At 32.1% G+C, this 23,983-nt stretch overlaps 1 protein-coding gene across 1 annotated transcript; it reads left to right on the forward strand.

The window, feature by feature from the left end:
- The first annotated feature begins 332 nt into the window (after positions 1 to 332).
- On the forward strand, positions 333 to 23,541 carry LOC144843616 (uncharacterized). The gene is made up of 4 exons (XM_078700487.1): positions 333 to 383; positions 20,034 to 20,216; positions 20,928 to 21,463; positions 21,884 to 23,541. The coding sequence occupies exons 2-4, from the start codon at positions 20,042 to 20,044 to the stop codon at positions 22,217 to 22,219; spliced, it is 1,047 nt and encodes a 348-aa protein (XP_078556613.1). The 5' UTR covers positions 333 to 383; positions 20,034 to 20,041; the 3' UTR covers positions 22,220 to 23,541.
- The last annotated feature ends 442 nt before the right edge of the window (positions 23,542 to 23,983 follow it).

The following is a 23,983-nucleotide window of genomic DNA, read 5'->3' on the forward strand; positions in this document are numbered from 1 at the left end:
GGAGGTAACTCGATTGCATTTTGTTTCCTCGGGATAAGGTAAGTACGTGAATATTATCAAATACGGTACGGACTTAATAGAAAAAGTAATGTTTTACGAGATAATAATCTAAAAGATATAATTACTCATTTGAAGGCACGTACCAAATTAAATTTGTCCTTTTTTTGTGGCTTCCCTAACAATTTATTTTTACATGGATTCTATATTATTATAATCATTAAATTAATTAACATTGTTAAATTTACTGTATTAATTGTTATACTTTCAATATCAATTGTACATACCTGAACGCCCCCGTACGTGAACTAAATTACAAACAATCTATTTGTTAAACGCTGGTAATAAATACAGTATACAAAATGGCAGTACGGTCAACGTTTATGGTAAGTAACCAGTAATGTGCGATGTTTAAATGTTTCTTGTACTTGTACAAATAATTATGTAAAGATAGGAGTCAGGTAGCCTTTCTGCTTTGCCTACTCCATTCATTTAGGGCATGGGCTTTCATGGTATAGGCCCCAACGTGGTATGATGGAACAGCATATCTTGGGGAGGAAATACCAAATTGAAGGCCTCATTAACAGGAATCCACAAGGTGGAATGTCCAAATGATTAATATTTTTAAAAACAGCTTGATTATTGTCCAATGTTATAGGCATATTTTATAGTGTAATTTTTAAAATATTTGTTATAGTATACATACATAATTATATAATTTGGAATGTATCTTATATTGCCGGGGGGAAACACAATCAAATGACAATTGTGTGTATTTATTGACATTGATGCCCTAAAGAAGAACACTGCCGCGTGCTATTAATACTTTCCCCATTTCCTATTTGTGTACACTATCTTAAATAACACCCATTGATGTATGCATAACACAGTTCATCTTTACACGTGTATGTTTCATTGAAGCATCTAGCTCTATCGATTTACAACCGTAAATGGTTTCCGTTTCAGTTATTTAGGTAAAAACGTAAAAACTTATTTAGCATTTGATGTTTAATTGCTTTCTCCGGAGAGATAGCTACGGATCGATAGCAACACCTGGCAACAGCTATTATTCCAATGCAGATTGATAGAGACATGTTAGTTAATTCTTCCATTACTGGGTAGTGAATAGATTATATTAGAAAACATAATAATCTGTTTTCTTTCTACGTGGGCGGATGTAGAACTAAGGAACCCATGAGTTTTTTTAAGTATCACTTTACTAGAATAAATGTAGTCATATTTAAAACTGTTTTCGTATTACATCATTTACGATTACATCAAAACATAGAATAAAGGGAGAGTGAAGTAAAAAACAAAACGAATGAATGGACGAATATTATTATTTAGTTACTAGGGATGGATGATAGATGTAGTATGATGTTGATTAGTTTTTTTAGTTATTTGTGTAGAAAAAAGCAAAGACAGTGTGAGAGCTAATGCTGCGATACATTTTCTGTCTATATTTCATGTTTATATCCTGTCTATATTATGTCCCTGTTGTTCCCTCCCTTTCTGGTTTACCCTTTTCGTTTTCTTTTAATAATTCATTTTGTTTAGAATACCCATAGTATTTATACTTCGAATTTACGTCGAAGATCAGGATCTGAGCTTGTTCAAATGCATCGGGTCCCTTTTACGGGAATAACATAAAACGTCACCACGCTGCTTCCCTTCCGTTATAGCCGATTTCTTAGATATTAATGGGAAGACGTTGGGTAGGCCTAATTTTATTAATTATTCAAATTTTGTTGGATTTTAATTTCGTAGAGCGTTCATGAACTATGTAATCATTCAAGCGCCTATTACTAGATTAATATTAATATACGAATTATCAGCTTGTATTAACCTTTAAGACGTGCCTTAATATTGATTTAGCATTTAAGTGATAATTGTATTACGATCTAATGAACTCCAAGGATATTCTTGATTCCCACTCGATACACGCCCGGTGTCATGTCTAACGACAGTATACAACATGCAGTGTCGCGTCTTCTGATAGCAACCATTATCACACTATGGGATATTAAAGGCGTTTTTCTGCTAGCCAGCTGTTCGTTTGATTCGCTGTGTGCTTAGATTTCCAATCGGTATACCTTGGTTTTGAATCCCGTCTCATTTTTAGTGAGATATTAATTAGAGGGTTATGTTAAGTTAATATCATAGAGCTAGACACTTCTATGTTACATTGCATGATGTCGCTGATACCCAACCTAGACTGCAAGCAAGCACATTAAGATTCAGTGCGTGCACACCCAGATAGATTTCCTGAGGTTTTCACAAAACGAATAAACTAATGTACTGGCATGCCCAAGATACTATATTAGGTCTAAGTTGAAGTTGAATTTGAAATTTAAAAATTAAAAACTCATTGTAAACTCACGAGAATTGTACCAACTTAGTCTAAAATATTTATTTTTAATTAAATATTTAATGAATGAATGATTGATTTAATGATACTCTGTTTTGATCTCAGTTTAATCGCATGGTTTTAATAGTACCGGTATGTAAAGATATATTTATTTAGTACAGTACTCAAATGAGTTATATTTATTTAGTACAGTACTCAAATGAGTTATATTTATTTAGTACAGTACTCAAATGAGTTATATTTATTTAGTACAGTACTCAAATGAGTTATATTTATTTAGTACAGTACTCAAATGAGTTATATTTATTTAGTACAGTACTCAAATGAGTTATATTTATTTAGTACAGTACTCAAATGAGTTATATTTATTTAGTACAGTACTCAAATGAGTTATATTTATTAAGTACAGTACTCAAATGAGTTATTTTACAAAACTTCATTGGCGCCCTCTTTCTAAATGTGCGTATGTTGGATTTTGATTGGTCAGTAGTTTACTTGATGTGGTAGCCGGCGGATGCGGATGACGACTGGTCATTACTTCCTCATTCTTCGTGATATGCCGCGGCAGCGGTGCTTTTTTTGTCGCGGAATCACAACAAGTTCTGAAATCAATAATGATCATCCGATCGGTAGAACTGAGGGAGCATACATTCCAGTGATACACGTACACACAAAATAAAATGATTGATAATCATGACATTTAATGAGTCATAATATCAAGAACCATGTGGATATGATTAATTAAACCTGTTGCTTCGTGTTTGGTAATCTGAAGGAATGTGACAAGATAGCCCTACTTCGGAACGCATTTCATCCGTAAGATCCCTGAAAATCAACAGTTATATGTAAATCAATTTGAAGTACAATTGTTGTATAAAACCGTATGGAACTACAAGAGTAAGTGGTACTCGTCAATAGAAAAATACTGTTATATAAGCCTATATATATCAATCTTTTGCCAATGGGAGCCCAACATAAAGTTTGTAATTAACTGAATGCCATACATTAGTTTACACGTTATTGTTACGAAAGCGAATGCTATTAATGAGGTAATCTGCCCACTTTCGGCTGGTAGCCATTGGAAAGTTCACGATTAACCAGAGGGCGTTATTCAAGATAATTCTTCCGATTTTCAGTCGTGGGCGTTAATCGTAAATTAAAGTTATATTGATATAAGATGTTTTTGATGGCGTTTTAAATAAATTCGTGGTATAATATTCTCATTTTAATGTAAACTACACAGTTCCTACTGTGAAAACAACATTTATTGGTCTGCACAGACCGTGAATTAAAATCGCATCAAAATAGGCCTACTTTAAATTGTAATTTGACTCGTTCCATAATTATAATTTGATATACTTTATAGAATACATTAACGTGCTCCATTAATTGTGATACGGGCGTTAATACGGTAAGTTTTTATTTATTCATACAACAAGATGAAACTATTTCTCATCTAATTCGATTTTAATCTTGTCTGTGAAATGTCCTTACTCGACACCCACATGGACGGTAATAATCGTATAGGGTGTGTGGTGTAAAATCCGTGTGAATAACCTAGATTAAAATTCCCATTTCGGCGTGTCATACTCAACACATTGGAAGCGTTACACTGAATCCTGGAATGCTAAGGAAGATATCAGGACAGTACTGACCATGGTTATTCTTCAAGGGAAGATTAACAGATAATGCTCACAAAAACAAATTCCACGTCGATAATAAAAATGACAGCCGTTTACCTACACAATCATACCAAAGGACACATTTCTGTGAGCTTTTTAAAAATTACGAACTTGTACTTCAGATGAAGCTTATCGAACCAAATCGAATTAAAAGTGTATAGTTGTAAATAAATAAGTTATATTGAATACTGTATGTTAATTTACCTGATCTTTCTACTGTTCTTGTTTGTTAGAATACAGTAATTAGGCCTAAAACGGCCGTTATAAGGCCGCTACGTATCTTTTACAAAATTATTCATATACCTATGTATTTTGTATCCATTATTCGTTATACTAAATTCTGCCACACCTATTATATATAGATGGGCCTGTGTTACCGTCTGTTGACATGAAACAGCTCCCATTTTACTGTCTGTCTTTTTACCCCAACCAACCTCTCCTGTCCGCCCACCTAGACATATCTTTTTTGTACAACAATTTAACATTACATTGTGAATTCTTCTTTACTTGCACATTAATCACTGCAGTATAATCATAATATTCATACCTTCACCTCGATCATTGGTTGCTGGCAAACACATGATCCTTCAAGAAGGCTTTGTCACTTTTTTTTTTAATTCTTAGAAAGAAGCCGTCTGATACCCGACGTGCCCAAATGAAAATGTTTATGTATGAGCCACAATATTGTATACGTCAATAAATTACATAACGTCAATATTATTATAATACCGTTTCATTCCTTCTCTAATTAATTCCAACGGGGATATTCTTATAGTCTATAGTTAGTATATAGAAACAATTGAACACAAATTAGGCTTATACGCCGTATAAAGATACTTGTAGGCCTAACTATTACAGGTTTCCAAGTATGTTTAATAATCTAAAACTCATCAATCAGTAGTAGTAGGCCTACATTAAGCGATAGATTAGTTAGCATGTTAAAACAATGTTTTCCCTGACAGGGTGCTCGTCGTAGGGAACAAAGTATTTTGCACGAAAAATAGCGCAATACATCTGGAAAACATGAAACTTCTCAATATTAGCAAGTCAATATTGAAATTCTTTAAATTCATAAGCAGTAGGCACGTAATATCTGAAAAACGATTCTGACAAGTTGTTCACCAGAAACCCAATCAAAATGAAGTGACCAATTAACCCACAAGTCTGACCTTGATATCGATGAAGATGCGTCTATAGTTTGCGGTATATAAGACAGAAGGTTCGGGTAACCAATGTGTGCATAGGAGGTCTTCCGTTTTAGCGAGGAAAAAAGAACCCCCGGCAGATAGAGTATTGTGTATAATTTTACTGAATACAGCTCAATATTATTTCTTGATTTACATAATGTAACACACTATTGTTATAATAGTACTTATTGTTGTTATAATTGTTGTAATTATTTTATATTAATATTCTTATTGATTTAAATGATACGATCCGTCCGTAGCGTAAAGTTGTTTTTTAGAAGTAAAGACGACACCAGCAGCGAAGGTCACAGAAATGTCCTTCCTGTTAAAGTTTAAACTATCACTGGTTTCGGTGCATTAAAGAATATCGTATTTCTTGAATATAATCCAACATTCTCTTTATCGTAATTGATTAATTAATTTAGGGCCATTTATACTAATACGTCATAGCATCAACAAACGTCTTAAGGTGTTTGTGTAATTAAGGATGAAATGTTTAAACAGGGTTTTCAATACTAACATTACTTCCAGACACACTCAAGAGTAAGCTGGCCATGATTCTTTTCCGACTGCTGGCCACACAGAAGAACTTTTGCTTTCCGCATTTCTTCTTTACTACCAACCAGGGAAGAGTGAAATTTACTCTTCTTTACTACCAACGTAGAAATAAGAAATGCATGTTGTAGTCTTACAAAAAAATTAAAACCAAATCAGAAATCAAATCTCTTATACCGCATCGTAATACAGAAAAATTGTATAATACATATAATGAAAGTAGTCAAATTAATGGTATAATAAAGAGATATTTGAATTACCGTACTGTAGATTGATAGAAGATACCGTAATCTGGTCTGGTTAACAAAATAACTGTGCTTGAATTCGAAATCCTCGTCGCCATGTTAAACAAAATAAAAACAGTCAGATTAGATACGGTATCATTAGAATTCAAGTCTTTTATTATTCTTTAAACGTGTTTTATTATTTAAGCATTCTATGTTATCGTATACGTTCAAACTGAAAAAAATATAAGTATACGAACCAACAACCTGTAAATTGATATGAAAATTAGCTCAATACACCTATATGCAAATGCACGTATTCACAAGTAACTGCAACTCACTACAAACCCCTATTCAGGAACACCCCTATTAGCCTAAAGGGCCGGGACACTCTGTTGGGTCCCGAAAGTGTCTCTGCAGTAATCACTTCGGTTTAATCCATGAAAGCTAATCTCCTTGCTAAAACTCTTGTATATCCCGTAACCACATGATATAAATAAGGCAATTATTTTCTTGATATCCATTTGTAAGGAGATAATTAGCCAATTGTTTGTCGTCTTGCTAAACAAGATTACTACGTGTAAACAAGAGATTGCCCAATATCGATAGATTAAAATTCATGAAATAGCGTTGAATTATGCAATTTTACAGTTTATATCAATGACTCATAAGTCCTCGTAATATTCCAATAGTTTTTAATATAATAATAATAATAGTTTTCAATCAAGTGTAATTTGTTTATAGATTATTAAACCCTTTAACAGCTTGTGTGATATGCCCGCGGGTCGGAGGATCATAATTAACCCACTGTGAGATATGAATTAAGTAGGCCTCCTAAACAAGCCGACAACCAGAGCAGGCCTGTCACTGCTAACTCGGTGTTGTTGCAACAGGACCTACCTCAGTCTGACGTGCCTATTGTACGCTTTGCAATATAATCTGCGGTAAAAGTAAGTACCCACTAATTACGTAGTTAAGAGTTTTTCAGTTATTTATCGAAACACTTATCCGCTGATCGCTTAAGTAATTTTATTAAGTTAAGTTGTTGTTTTTACGTGGTAAACAGAAGTTTTGCTTCAATTTTCTTCTTTGTTCTTCATAGCCTACCTGGGGCACACAGAGCGTGAGATCTTCGTGTATTAACATGTGTAGGCAATGAGTTGACAGTGAGAGGTACTTAAAAATAGGTTCTTATTTCCGAAATCTAGTCTGTTTTTGTTTTCATATTCTCAATTAAAGTTAATTTGTAAATCAAATACTATATATAGAGATCTTACAGTATACTGCAGTTAATTTTAATCAGAAACGTAGTTTATTTGTCGTATGATATTGCGTAGTAATTTAAGATTATAATTGCTCAAATTGTAGGTATCCCTACTAGTCACAGTATCCGATAGATTGTTGAGCACGACGTTAGATCGGGCGTCAGATAAATAATAGAAATGTAATTTTAGCTAAAATTAAATTGATATTTAGGCTACTTGTTTCATGACGGGGTAAAAAGAATACATAACCGAATCTTTTACCGGTTGTACAGATTGGAACTACAGTATGAATTGTATTTAAGATAAGCGGCTGCTCTGTGTTGTGAACTTCCAAATTAGATTGTATTTATTGTTTTACGTCGGTCGGACGAAATTGTATTCAATGTTCACGCCGACTTCTCTTCACGCGATGTCTGAATAACCAATTATACGTAAACAATTGCTGTATTCATTCGCGCTTAATTTTTATCTACTGTTGTATAAATATTGTATTATTACATTTTTATTGATCCCAAGTGCTGTATAAACTAGAACCCCATGATGATTGATATTCATTAGTAAATTTGTGTTGTAATAACTCTGCTTTACTCAATATAAATACTACTTAATTCAGACAACTATTCTTAGAACTGAATCACCTTTGTGTCAAAAATGAATATCGTAAAAATAAAAACCCACTAAAACATTGCCGAAGAACAGTATGCAACTAAATTCAGGTAACTATTCTTAGAACTGAATTACCTTGTATCAAAATAAATCATCACTATAACATTGTCGCAAAGTGTTACAAAAATAGGTATTGTTATAATCTTCTATAACGAATGGCTTGAAGCTCTTTAAAACTATGTTTATATTCTATTTATAGCAAAAAAATGTTTCTCTTTCGTTCGCCATTATAAAATGAATGTCAAGGTATATATCTACTATTCCACCTTCACCTTATACTTCAAAGACCATTTTCAAATTTGTTTTAATATAGGAATTACAAGTATACCATCGTATTTGATTTTTCTATTTTGTTTTCTAAAAAAATTAAATCATCTCATATTTTCAATTAGTATTACCGATACTGGGCGGACGGTTATAGGCCTATTTATTTGTATTTATTTTATTTTCAATCTTTCTACATAACCAAAATAATGTAAAAGGGGTACAGTATTATGAAAAGTTTTCCTCATTTTGTCGTAGGCGTTACAAACAATACTAAAATACGTATAGGCCTAAATTCGTTTTCAAATTGAACAGTCTAATATGTCAAATATGGGGCTATTACTACGTTACTCAGAATGTAACGGAAGTTGAAAATGATAAATAATGATGTAATAGTAAAGGTCATGAATGGATTTAATATGATTCAACATAAAAAACTAACATTAATCGGCTAGAATTATGTTCATGTCAATGGCAATGATAACAATTTAATATCAATCATGAGAATCTGATATTGAAAAAGACAAATCCAGATTGAAAAATACACAAAAAGACATCTAATAACGAAAGTATGCATAAGTTGAAATAGTCCTTTATTCCGAAATATGTTTAAAACCATGTAAATGAAATGATATTTGGATCGAGTGTCAGTGTGAAAGTGTCAGTCAGTGTTTGATATAAAAATGATGTTAAATGAAACAAAAGATCTACCTACTAATGTACACCCGGTGTTTTTAATACCAGCAGAAGTACAATCTGTAGGAAATAATGTTGATGCCTATCTTATTTTATGAAAAACATTAGGATGATTTCTTGTTTATCGATCGCCTGTAGCAATGACAAAACATTAATATCTGATCATAAATTCAATATAGTGTCACTGCGTCCAATTTTATTTTAATTACCCAATAAAACATTCCATAATTTTTGGGTATCGCGATTTATATCATTCACAAAATATAATCTGTGATAACAGGACAATGCTTTAGGATACAAGTGATTTTTTAACGAATTTAATGATACTTGTATCGCACCGAACATTATGCCGTGAGTTGCAAGAAAACAGCGGGCGGCAGGATAAACACGTTCCATATGGATCAGTCTTATCAACATTGGATATCGTATTCCAATTGAATTTTAAGAATATTTTTAGCATTTATTAAAACAATAAGGTTTATTTTGGGCATATTATATTGATTCCTGTATAAAGGACTACCCGCGACGTCAACATGTTTCAAATTACTTACAATATCTATTTTTTGTTTCTTTTCAAACCTTTTAAAAAGTAATGAGATGTTTATATCGTAGTGTTAGTTTTACTACGTGTGTGGTTACAGGATGGACAAGGACCAACTTATGGTTGGATTCGTGAAGGATGTTAACATTGTTGGAAGTGTCCGTTTTAATTCACCACAAAGCCAAATGGTCAAATAATTATGACACATTTCACAAGAAATTTCTTGGGATTGAGTACAAAAAAGACCTATAACTATAAACACATTCAAGGTAATTATTTGAATTGAATTTATTTATATCAAAATAATTAGGCCTATACATAATATAAACAATGTGGGTTCGGGCTAATTACGAGTTAGTTCAGATAATGTTAAGTTAGTACATTTTTAAAAAATGATTGCTAATTGTGTTACTATTATGAACCTAACGTGGGTGGTTGTAACTGCCAGCTGAATTGATTGTGGATCATTAGACTTGCCATTCTACTCACAGTCTGCATTGAATTTAATTTCCCTGTTGGACACATTCATTTCAAAATTTTACTAATTTTGTATGTACTTGATCATATTATTAATTCAATACAACTAAACATTTATTCTTTCAATTTCAATACAGAAAAAAATATAAATAGACATAATTGAAAGGGTGGGTCAAAACGTGAAAAACAGTTAGAACAGAAAAGCATAATACAAAATATCTACATATTTATAAACCCAAAGGCAAATAACTGAAAAAAATTACGATGCTGTGGGTATCAGTGGAGATACAAAATAAAATAACCAAAGAGCTAAATCAAAACGATAAAGTAAAACAGGCAGAAAAAGAAGCAGAGCTTTCGCGTAACACCAGCCCTTCAAGTGAGAGTGCTTGGATTTTTTTGGGGGAAATTGAGAATACATGAAGCAGACAAGCGCTGCCTGGGTGGACTAGAATAAAAGAAATAAAAACAAAGGAGGCACATATATATATAAATATATTATTTGAACGAGATTATTATTTTAGAAAATATTATCTCATTACGACAGTATTTACGCCAGACGGCCAACTAGAACAAGGGCGATATGACGTTACTGTATTGAATACCGTGTCATTATCCAAATTAGAACTTGTTAGACACTGCAGACCATCCTCATGGTCGCGTGTCAAGCTAAAAGGTCTGTTTGTGACGTATAATGCATTCTGAAGTCAAAAGGATTTTATCTTATCGCAACTCGATACAAATTATTACGATTATTCATATTAAAACAGTAGGCTTATACCAGTTTTGTTTGTAATTGAGTTTAATATAATTATTATATCGTCGGTGCACCGTGGTGCATTCCGGTGTAATTAACTAGCCTATAATTGATTTATATATTGTTTATTATCGGAACCATAATCAATAACGATACATTTTGACTTTTTAAAATAAAATAGATTCGAAACATCGACGCAAAAGAGTACTGATATTTTCCTTATTTATGGTTCACTGGGTTCAAAATGTTGAGTTAACATTTTGTGACATAATGACCTGAATAGAAAAAATTAGGTCATGTTTTCAATTCAATGACTAATTTTTTAATGTCTGAGTTTGCCATTCGGTCAATATCTATATGGAATTACTAAATATTGTAGGTATTATAAACAATTTTAATGAATTAATTAATGTCTGAATAACAAATTAGCATATGTTAGAATGTCGATGTTGATACAAATTGTGTGCTGGTTGTGTTTTGATCAAACTTCAATTCGTATCTCAATTGTCCTGTTTTCCCGCGTAAAACAGCGGTACAAGCACATTTGCAAAAGAATCAATTAATTTAAATGAAGTAGGCCTATACTTTTTAAAAGTGTTACATGAACTATTGTGTACATGTTTACATTTTTAGGAGATCATTGCTAATTGATTGACATTATGTGATTACAGTGTGTTCAGTAAAAATAGGATTAAGACATCGCCTCCTCAAGCCAAGTCGATTAAAAAGAGACGGACAATTAGCCATCATTAAAACTACCACAAAAACAACTTTGTTATTTTTTTTTCTCACCTTTTCACGCTCAAAACAAGAACACAACACAAACCATAGTAAGTACAGTTAGGCTTATTTGAGTGACGCTTTTCGGATCTTTTAAGATATTTTAAGTTTGATGTTAACATAATATACCAGGTAAAAGGTTTTACGACCACTTCTAAAACCATGGATCTATGAATGATATATAGAATAATCGTATCTTTAGAATGGGATCAATTTGTTTAGACATGCGGTCAGTATTACAAAACTAGTTTTATTGGGTACTATATGGGTTGATTCTATAATTATTCTACAGACACAGACATTTAGGATTTAAGTTTATGTATCGTACCTTAATTGCTTAATTAAAGGAAACACTAATAACCGATGGGGAACTGAAACTCTCGCATATCATAGGCATTCCTCGCACATCTTGTCGTCTGGAGAGCGCCCCCTGTTTAGATCTGAGCTATATGCCTAATTCCTTTTAACGTACAAATTTCAAAATTATTTTGCTTGCATATATAAACATTATACAATTGTGAACTTAAACCTACAACTAGTGGACTTTCTATTAGCCTTTGGATCAGAATTTGAAAGGTTAGAACGCAGGATGAAGTTGCGGTGTAATTACGCGACAAACAAATAAAACATACCACATAAAACGACTTTAGTGGTTGTATTTGGCAAGGGTTTTTACATATTTTGAATAATACTTTTTCGAATGACAATACTTTCAGGTGTAATGATTTGGGGTGTACGTGTACATTTAAAGTGCCCAATACGGGTGGCCTCTTTGATCAAGTATACCTAAAACAGAATATAAAGACATTTTTATCATACTTATAACACAATAAATCTGTAGTCGACAAATAAATCATCAATCATTCTTTGTTGTCAGAAAAAGCTCCGTGATCTGAAACGGGAAAATGTTCCGTGGCCGACTTCTATAATACCTGGAATCGATATCAGTTTATACCGAGTGCAACGTATATGGCCTACACATTTGTGTTTCCATTCCCAGGCATGGACCTTAACCAATAGTTCAAATTCTATTTTTTAAATAATGGAGGATTCGAACTCGTAATCCTTCAAAATAATGTCAGAATTAATATGCGCGAGTGTGAACTAAATTCTACACTGAGTACCCATTGAACCGAACTGCGGAACTTGTTATTTATTATTTCTAATTAATTTGGCAAAAAAACTATTCTCAAATTTCATTGGAAGATACCCATTGCCACGCTCACCGCCTTGCTGACCAATACTCACATCTATTTTAATTGTTGAGACTCTCTCACTCTTTTCGAATTCTTCACAAATCAGATTTGACGTTTCAATGAATAGAGGTTAGTGTTAGTTTTCTCATTTTTACTAATTTAGAAAAACAAGTAGTACCAAACTGTGTTTAAACTATGAAGCTTGCATACAGACCAACAATTTATTTTTAGTATAGTGATTTATATAATAGGTGAGAATTAGGTTTTTATACTATATATTAAACAATTACCGTGCAGTTTATACTGGATTATTTAATCCATGCTCACTACTTATATTTTCGGAGAGCATGTTTTAATGAGTGGACCCGCACCCCCAAGTGTCATTGCCCTTCGTGGTTTTATCTAACACTGTATCATGAGTGTCCATATAAATACTCGATCCCATTTATATATTCAAACGGTGTAAGTTTTAGTTTTTACTCACTGCTAAATTTCTATTTAAAATGGTTATGTTTGGACTCAGTGTCCACCGCTGAATCATTTGCCTAGTCATCCCTTGTCAAGAATATAAAGCCGTAAGACTCATTATACCGTATTGATCGTTCTTATGTCGATACTCAAACTGCAAACGTCGTGTACAAAAATCCTGAAATCATCTCATCAGGGAGTGAGATTATGATACATTATTATATCCAAATTAGTAAAAGCCAACATTAGACATTTTTTTAATTGTAATAATGTACCACATGATCAGGATCAACATTATCGAAGAGGTAACGTTTAAAAAGTAACAAGAATTCGTGTTATATAAAGAGCCTTTTTTACACAATCTGTATCATGACTTGTTCATGACTTGTTTACACGTTTTACACAGTAGGGCCTACTTGTTTTTATGTAATAATGAAGGAATTCCATTGATTGGATAGATAATTGGCAATCGAAATTGACCATGTATTGTTCGTTTGTTCGTTTAATCTCCCACGGTATTTATATGGAACAATGGTATTTGTTCTGTTTTCGTATTTTGTAACTATCTATTTCTAATGCCATGGTTTAATTAGCATGTTGTTGCTTATGTCTTTATAACACTTGACCATTACCCTTTTAATTTCGAAATATACACTGAATTTTGGTAACTGTTTCCCAATGAACAATAACAAATAACATTTAATTGAAGTCGATTTAGCATGCGATAGGCCTAATAGTTTTGGAAACAGACATGTCAGCTTTGTGTGTTGTAAAAGTATCATGTTATAAGAATTTCAAAACTGCATACTAATGTACTGAAATGTTGACTTGATGTAGACTTTATCCTAACATTTACATCGACATTAATAACGATTCACATTACTTAACCTTATAGTCTATGTCAGTGACAGCAATCGTTTGTGATTAAAAGTTTAAAATTCATACTACTTTCTTGGTCTAGACTGCACTTCTATAGAGTGATAGTGATGGATACATTTTAGATAAATGAGGGGAAACTTTCATATATTGCTTCTAAAGTCTAAAAGACTACGGACGTGAAGCTTGGACCAGGGATCGACGGGGGTTCGATAAGCAGCGAGATGCGCTTAATTGTTACTGGTACTGTAGGCCTAGATGAACGTCAACAAAAAAAAGCTTTACCAAATCGTAATTGACACAAATATGTTATTATAATACGGATCTTATAAACATTATTATGTTGTTTTTTTTTCATTATAAAATTTAGAATTTGCGTTCATAGATTGGATTTTGAAAATTATCTGTTTGTAATTTAAATTCGGACACGCAAACGTCATTAAATACGTAGACTAATATTGTATATTAAATCATGAATAAGCCATGGATTATATAAACGTGACGCAAAAGAATTAATTGATATAGTTGCTAATGACCCACTAATTACTAAGTCGTCCCCAGAAATATAAATGCTGCAGCAAGGATAGTGCCGATGGGAACGCCAGACATATTCATTAGAGTACTTGGACACAATTACGATGACCAACTCGCGTACGTACCTTGCCTAGAGGCGCTTCCTTGAACCACCAGGATAGCATGATGAGTCCAGAACACCCAAGATAAAAAGATTATGTTGTCAATAACAAATTCAAAGTCTACAGCAGTATGACTTTAGCCTTTGAACTCATTGTCTTAGAAATACCAGGGATGCTGCTGTTTGTAAAGTAGGTGTGTAGGTGAGATGAAATTACCCCCAGGATATTTAGACTATTAGCTTTCATAACTTGAACTTGAATTGAATCATAAACCAAAATGGATAGCAGAAAAAGAGACGATGTCTACAAACAGGTTCACTTTTAGGTTAAAGTGTAATATTGTTAATATACCACCTACCTATCTCTTCGGGCCCTTTATGGCTGCACATTTTTAATTTAAATGGTTAATATATAAAATATTATTATAGGCGAAGAATAACGATACAATGTCTTTTTAAACCGAATTACATAATATAGGCCTACGTAATATACATTGTAATGGAAACAAAACATGCAATCGTCATCGATGTCTCCATTAATACAATCACTTTTATCATTATCATTGTTCATCGTCATTGTCGTCATCATTCAATAGTATTGATATTAAGAATATAATTTGCTATGTTCTACATAATTTGATTTTCTCGAGTTTAACTTTTAGATAAATTTTAAATGTTAATGTACACCTTTCATTGGGTTTCCCATCATATCTCGTAAAGCAAACGCCTATCTGGCAATATTTGTCCGGTAATATTTCACACTTTAACAACGAATTGCAACCACAACAGGGCCATTCATAAGTTGAATTTAGGAGAACTGTTGAAACACTTGTTGGCCATTCGACAACATTGCACAAATCAATTGACATGGGACGTCTACTGAGTAACCAGTCAAAGGTGAACTATTTCAGATGTTTTAACACTTGAGACAACGCCTCCACGTGCTTACACAAATTACGTCTGTCATGTATCACATTATTATACCATTTTATATTTGTGTAACTAAATCAAATATTTTCTTTGGATATAAATATAAAAGTGTAAATGGCCCACATATTATAATATGTTAATTCAATTTTCATTTTTGACGTCTGTCATCACAATCATTAACACAAAAATACATCATCGACAGCTTAGTTAAACCATGGAAGAATGATTTAAGTCCCTATGCTTAAACAATATCATGATGTCTCGCCCAGCTCCTCGTCCGGGCCACCTCTACTACTATAACAACATTTAAATCAATTCCAACTCTCAAAAGTACTTTTTGTCAAAATAAACCTTGTGAAGAACATTCGCAAGGGAAACGTAATAATATAATAACACATTGATATTAAGATAAACGTCACTCTATTATTAGGTCTACATTATTATACACGTAGATGAACATGCACTTTAAACTAAATATATATTTTAGTTTTGGCACGATATGTAAGCGTAATGGTTTAATGTGTGCACTGTGAATAGCAGGAAATGGGAGTTTAGAATGGTATTATTAAGGCAATGTGCTACTCACCAAGTTGACTTGCACGTTACTCGAGGATTTCCTTAAACTGACATAAATTGGGAATAAAGAGTGATGATTCAAGTTTTAAATAAGTCATCGTACTGTTTCATATTGAAAACAAAAATTAAGATATCTTAAATGGCGAACATGTAAATATATAAAGACATTACGCTTCTGTTTTCAGTAGTAAGCACGTCAACAAAATACAAAACTGTTTATTGAACCTTATAGCCTTATACAGGCGTCATATGTGATACAATAAGACACTGTATTACCTAATCAGGTATGGTAGTACTGTTTGAGTATCCAAAACTTAAAATTAATATTATGCAATTTATAAATGATTGTGCACGAAAGTTGCTGGAGTACATTCCTCACTTTACGCTCCATTCTCAACAACATGCTGTAACAATTCAATCGGGGAAAGCCAGTTTACCACCAATACTTGATAAATTAATTTGTGTCGGTTAGAAGAAATGCCGATGAAATACCAACAGATCCCATGTGCCCTATTTAACCTAACTCCAAAATACATAACAAACATTGACTCAAAACGGAAAGTATTTGTTTCCTGAATAATTAATTTTAATAATTACTGCCCTATTAGCTTTTGTAGTTCATTACATAAAGTCCTAAAGCATAATTTCCACATACAGCTGTATATTGTGGTTTAATAATAATGTAAAGGCTACATTAAATTGAGAAATATTCCTTCAACCTTTATGTAATAGGTCTATGCATTTTAATAACAATTAGAATATTTTTAAGCGTGTGTTTTTGTTGTTTTTTTGTACTGAGTCTTCCCTGAATTTAACAAACAATCCCCTCCCCATTTTATAGGTTTCATAATACGTCCATTGAGAATTTATAGAGGAACAAACTTTACTACCGCATTCGGTTCTTTCGTTGTTTTTTTTAAGAAAGAAAAAATGTTTAATGGTTTGCCCCGTTTCACCTGTAGCATGCATTAGGCCCTGTATAGATATATTTTAAGTGTATAGTTGGAGAAATCTCTAGGGCGAAGATTGCTTCTCTACCGCGTTGAACTATTGCGATGAATTAATTGTTTTAATTGGTTTATTTCAAGCCCAGACTGGCTTAAATTAAACAGCTGTACTAAGGAAATACATCAGTTAAGAACGCCTTTTTTGTTTAATAAAGAAAGATAAGGTTTTCTTATGCAGCTTTTCGTTCATACGGGATATTGTCTATATAGCCTAATGATTTTTAAAATGGAAAGTTCCCAATGTGCTTTGCTTTGCAAGTTTTTTCTCTATCGTTAAGCCTAAAATCAATAGTGAGTTACGGGTGAATTATTTTCGGAACATAATACCACTCACCCGTACATTGCAAACTTTCAACATTTGGACAACATGTCTAGAGAGAAATTGTTTGGATGGATGCTTGATTAAAAAAGGTTTTTGTATAATTATTACAATATTTAGGACTCTAATAACAAAGTTACAGCCTAAAAATATATCTATAAGAAATAATGCAAAATTGGAATACTTTAGAATACTTTGCAAATTATGTAGACCCAATAAATGGTCGTTTGATGCATTCAGACCTGGAATTCAAGGGAACCTTTATTACATTTATGTTCAACTTCTACCTATATATTAATTGACACTATGACATTATATTATTATCATTTGTGATGGTCGTAATACAAGGTGTATCTTCTCATTGACTCCAATTTGTTATTCAACAGGTTTTTTGGCAATCTGACATTTGCGTTTGATTTCTAAGGTCTATAATCAGTTTTTGCAGACCCTTTCATTCGGTATAGGTTATTGCACTGCAGACCTGCTACCTATACGACTTATCGTATGGCCCCCCTATTCTTGATGAATGTTTCTACGAAATATGTTTACCATTCTACTTAGATACCGTACTGAGACCAAACGAATATATAGAATCACTTTATGGGCGATCAACATGTGGGAATAATATTATCACATAAGCTAACAACAGTTATACAAACACTTTTCTTAGAATTAGTTATTTGATACGTAGAAACTATAAAATCAATTCATATTTTAATTATAACGAGATCTATAACCCTGGTGCCTGTTTTGAGCCATACTAAACAACCTGCATATGCAGAAAGAGGCTCAATTACCTACCCTAAAATGCTAAAAATAATTTTCTCTTTTAGCCATGAAATGTATGTAAACATTTTAAATTATTTCTCTGTTTCAGTCAAAACTATAATTAAAGTATTAAGTTATTCTGTGGTTTATCAAAGGTACAAGCGAAATAGTGCATTATGAGGGGTATGTGACCCATAACTGCTTAACCCAGCGAATATTTTCCATGGAGCTCATATTCCAAAAAAACAATTTCTTATCGTATCAAATATTATTATAATTAAACATTGTTGCAATTGCGACAGGTGTGGGAGTCGCCGGTGAAAAGTGACCCAATTCCATTCGTTGGAAATTAATGATAATTAATGCCATTGGTAAATGGCTGTAGATCAACCGGTGTTATATAGGTACCTCTTAATCAGATCGAAACATCGAAAATCAAACACTGTGTTTACATTAAGATTATTATTTTTGTTGATTATAAATTGCTACTTCCATTTACATATCTCAGCCAAAATATAAACAAGCTGTTGTTAGATATGCGTATAATTAATTACATTAAAGTATAGGCCTATATAAATTAGATTCAATCGTTCGACGAAATAATAATTTCCTTTCTTTATTGAGTTGATAATTCGAGATAAAACCTTGAGGGAGACAAACAATTAACAATTGCTGTGCCGATTAGTACAAGTATAATATCGCTTGGTAACACTCCATCCAACATGTACGGTTATGTACCGTCCTCTCCACAAACACGTTTGGCAATTACAGATTTGTCCACTGTTATGTGATATAAAGACCACTAATTGAAAAATTGCCAAAATCAATAGAAGTTTTTTTGAAGAATTATTAATCGTATATCAAAGGATAGCCACCGTGTAGGTAAGGTAAAGGCGCGTTAATTGAGTTAATATATCATTAAAAAGTATTTGTTGTAGTAGCTAGAACAGTTAAAAGTTATCACATGTAAGTTTAGCTTCTATTCAATAAACTTGTCATATATTCCCATGGGACTTATGAAATTGATTTTAATACATGTGTCCATGATAAAAACAATAATAATTGATATTTAAAACAAGAGTGTATTGGCCTTTTCTTTAAATGTTCACTTCTGATTGTTATTTATTTATAATAATAATCTATAACAATATTATATTGTTAAAGATTATTGTAGTATCAATATTATAATTGTCTATATCACCGGTTTGATGTGATAAGTTAAAAAAAAACACCTCATATATTAATTATACATTTTGGAGAAAGAAAAAGAATAGTACCGTACTGTATGCCTAAATAGCCTCAAATATTAACGGTATGAACGCTTACCATCACTTTTTAAAAAACAATATGACATACTGTACATTGAAACTGTTTGATTTATCCATGTGGAAGGTAAGACCTACTACGGCGGTGAGAAAGACGCTACATTTTATGCGGTGTATCTTTGAGGTTAATTATTTTATATAAAACATTCCTAATCGTTCAAAATCAAATTATGATACAATTCAATGGATTGAAAACAATTGGTACCTGACGAGAGAAAAATGCCTAAGAATTGTGTCACGTTAAAAAAAAAGTGTCTTGAGAAATTTACAGATACTCACGCGAGCCTCTGACCAATCAAATCACTCAGCCAATCACGTCACTAAGCTGTGCATGCTTATTTGGTACTTCCCCTTTTGTTAGCTATATAAATGAAAAACTTGTATTTGAATTAATTATTTTGTGGCTTAAGACTTATGTGGGCACACCGGTGAATGTTATTGCATTATTAGTGGTATTATTTATTTCGAATTACAGATATTAGCATGGGATTACTTACATACTTAGCTATTTTTGTGGTGCTGATTTGTGGAGTACACTTACGAAGTATCGATTCTAATCCAAAATATGCTCGTTACTGCGGGGCAGATCTTGCTAGTGAACTACAGAGGAGATGTCGGTCGCAGGGCTACAACGGTCCACAACAAAACTCACCTTTGTGTAAGTAGACATATATTATACTTTAATATCATTTTTTTACGCCTCAGAATGTTGTATCGTTTCTTAACAAATGTATTGTCTGTAAATAACTGTTGTGTGTTAATCAGTAAAATGTATTTTTATTTTTGTACCAAACTAAGCAATTACAGGTGGCTTATTTCTTATTATGTCAATAAATTTCCACTCCTTTTTAAAATATATTTCGTTGGGTATTAGCCAAGACCTTTGGCACCGATATTACTAACTAGTACTAGACCTATTATTTAACTTAGGCTACGTGCAGTTGTTTCTAAGGGTGGGTCTAGAGCTAAAGCTTTTTTTTTAAACGTCGAAACAATTTTTAGAATTTATATGAGTTAGAATTTTTTTAAAGAAGGAAAAAGAGAAATAATACAACCTGGAGAAAATGTATTTGTCCTATAAACCCGTTATCACGTAGCGTACTAGTACATTAATATAGAAATTCAATCCTAGTTTCTATGGTATTATGCCTATAAGACATACTATATATCCAAGGGCATAGTTTTTAATGATATCTCTTGCACTGGTTTACCTGACTGAAAGTTGCTACATTCATTTCTTGTAAAGATCCGTACCGAAGGATAAGTTGTATGAGTGTATTTTCTCTTTTGTAGGTATAACCACCTTTTATTAATACCATTTCTATAATATTGTATGAGCGTATTTAATTTACTCTTTTCTTATCACCAGTATTTCAAGACAAAAAACCTCAAATTAGTGCGTCGATACGTTCAAAAGAGAGAGACATTATAGAAGCATGCTGTCGTTCTCCTTGTACTGAGGCTTTTCTTGACAGCTTTTGCTTATCTTCAAATCCTGAAGATGACATTACTGTAGAGAGTGAAACTATAGAAACAACTACTATTGTTGGTAGTAAAAAACGTACTAAAAAACCTAAGACGACTCGAAAGTCAGGAAAGTCAGAGAAAAATAGGGACGATGAGAGCCAAACAGAAAATCCACGAAAGGATAGACAAAAAGAGAAGAACAAAAATAAAGACAAAAACAAAAAAAATAGAGAAGAAAGAAACAAATGTGATAAGAAGACATTGAAAGATAAAAATGGAAAACCGTGTGTAAGAAAATCAAAAGAAAGGAAAGAGAAAGAGAGAAGTAGAAAAACAAGGAAAAGGAATAAGAAAAATAAACCAACAAGAAGACCAAAGAGATGGGATTCTGAAACAACTACTCTCAGCGACTTTCTGTTGAGCCAGAAATTGTTACAGGTAATGAAATTATTTTATCCCATCAAATCAAATTAATTGCAACTTTAAAATTAAAACTGAACTTAAAATATCTCATGGTGTCACTTGTCAAATGAAATTACAATTAATAATTGCGTATGAAAACAATTTTATATAACGTAATTTTAACAAAATTATATATAACACATCGTTTTTATAACGTATTCTTATAAAACGTAATTTGTATAACGTAAATATAACGATATATTTTAAACTATAAATCTAAAATTTATGACAAATTTATGATAAATGGCTTCTTACCCAACCCTAATATACGTCCAAGGTAGCAATCAACACATTTACATGATATATTTCCAGTTAAGCTTGAGGACCAGAATAAATAACTTTTCATTAAAAAGTCAATGTTATGTTAAGTAAAAATTGTTTTTTTTTATCTTAAAGGGAATACACGATTCTGATATTGATGATCGAAGTATAGACGATATCACAACCCAATTTGACGCTATACCAGAAGATGATTTAAGTTCATCCTTAAGTCAAGAAGAATCGAGTAGCAATGAGGTGATACAAGAGGCACAGAGAACCGAACAATTTAGACCGCCATTTAAACCTGTACCAGCAGATACAAGTGAGGACTCGTATAATAATAATATGTATGTGAGTACAGGTAACACGAGAAATGAACAGCCGCCTTTAGACGACGATCCTGTAGAAAAATTAAAAGAGCTAAGACATATATTTGCAGAGCTTGAGGGTGATTCAACGAGCTCATCGTAAGCATAAGATATTACGTTGATTATTTATTAAACTCTATAATTTATCGACACCAAGTCGGTTTTCGAATATTTGTTTATTATATTCTTTTATAACACAATTCATACGCGCATTCACATACATTATTAATTGTATATTGTAAAAAATGTGTATAGCAAATCTAGATTTCCTATGTGAAAGCTTCGTATGAACGTATATTATAAATACATAAATGATGTAGTTTTATGTAATTGTCTTATACCATGTTTATTTATTCATATGAATAATTTGTTTATAGTCATACATATTTTGACTGATAATATGTATATATATAACTAAATGAATGTGTGTATATGTGGGTGTTGATTATATATTATGAACATATTCACGTCTAATTTATAAGTCACCGAGGATCGTCGCATTGAACGCTTTCATACTTTACTCGAAAATGTGACTCTCACTATGTTTGTTCAAAATGTAAATGTATTTCGTGTATCTATAATAATAATAATAATTGTTTGTCTCTTAACTTAAACAATTCCTCTGATTGAGGAGAATTAGTGCAATATTTACAGTGGTTGTAAATTACCACTGGGGTGTCATAGATACCCGGCTGTGTATTAACATGTTAGAGTGTTAATACAGTTTTTATAGTAATTATAATTTGGAATACTTAAAAAACGGACCATTTTGTGAGACGGAATTTACTTTAAAAATTGTAAACGTCGTCTGTAACAGATGCTAAAAGTCATTATGTTTTTTTTATCATTATAAAAATAATTGTGAAATTATATAGCGTACGTGTAACTACATCTTTGACTGTTAAATCGTTCATTCCAGTCTTCGAGAAGATGGTAATTAATTATGTTAATTTATGACATTGCTTTTAATATAATTATGTGTCAGATTTACGATTTTCGAATAATTTTATACCGTTTAAACTTTTGTCTTTAATGACTTTAAAAAATGTTTATCGTATAAGACGTGTTAATAATCATACTAGTTCATCTATATTATTTTCTATTAAAAGCTATTAATGGACAAAATATTATTACAATATTTATGAAGAATTACATTTTCGTTTGGCTTAATTTATAATTTGATATTCTTAGTGAACGCGTGTGCCAAATGTTGTGTTTCTTATTGACAGTAATGTTGTGCTTAACACTGAATTTCTTGTATGTATCTATTTTGCATGGTTAAAATGACACCCTTTCCTTTTTTACCCATTTACTATACAGTATATCACCACATCCTGTGACAACCATGCATTCCAACGCTAAGCCATATAAATGGATTAGTTTACAGTATTTTTTAAATTCAAAAAAATAAATTACAATTATTATTCAGCAATATAGAATAAAATTATCTGTTAACAAATAACTGGTAATAATGTTTGTTGTTGTTTTCATGAGATTGACGTCTGTGAAATGGATCCTGCAGAGTTTTTATATCCAACAATGGTGTGGACAGAAGTGGTATATCCGATAACCTCTTTTCATTTGTTGAGATTAACTTATCACGTGTTCTTAGTACAGTAAACCATGGGGCAACTTATTCTCCATCGTTTCTTCCTGATATCGTTATGAGAAAAATGGTTTTGCTATAAATCTCTATCTCAACAAGTGATAACATTGATGAACACCCCGAAACATCAGTCACGTAAACATATTGTTGATACATAAAATAACTTGAAATCAACATCATTAAACACTATATACAGTATAACATTTCTTCGAAACTTCAAAGCAGATGTGTGGTATGGTAGCCAATCACAGATGGACGATA

Source organism: Antedon bifida, chromosome 1 (genome assembly GCF_963402885.1).
Source record: "Antedon bifida chromosome 1, ecAntBifi1.1, whole genome shotgun sequence".
In the NCBI taxonomy this organism is placed as follows: domain Eukaryota; kingdom Metazoa; phylum Echinodermata; class Crinoidea; order Comatulida; family Antedonidae; genus Antedon; species Antedon bifida.

Coding starts and splice junctions, on each gene's coding strand:
- LOC144843616 (XM_078700487.1), top strand. CDS start 20,042: ATGGGATTACTTACATACTTAGCTATTTTTGTGGTGCTGATTTGTGGA. Junction 20,217..20,927: donor ACAACAAAACTCACCTTTGT/GTAAGTAGACAT, acceptor TCTTATCACCAG/TATTTCAAGACAAAAAACCT. Junction 21,464..21,883: donor TGAGCCAGAAATTGTTACAG/GTAATGAAATTA, acceptor TTTATCTTAAAG/GGAATACACGATTCTGATAT.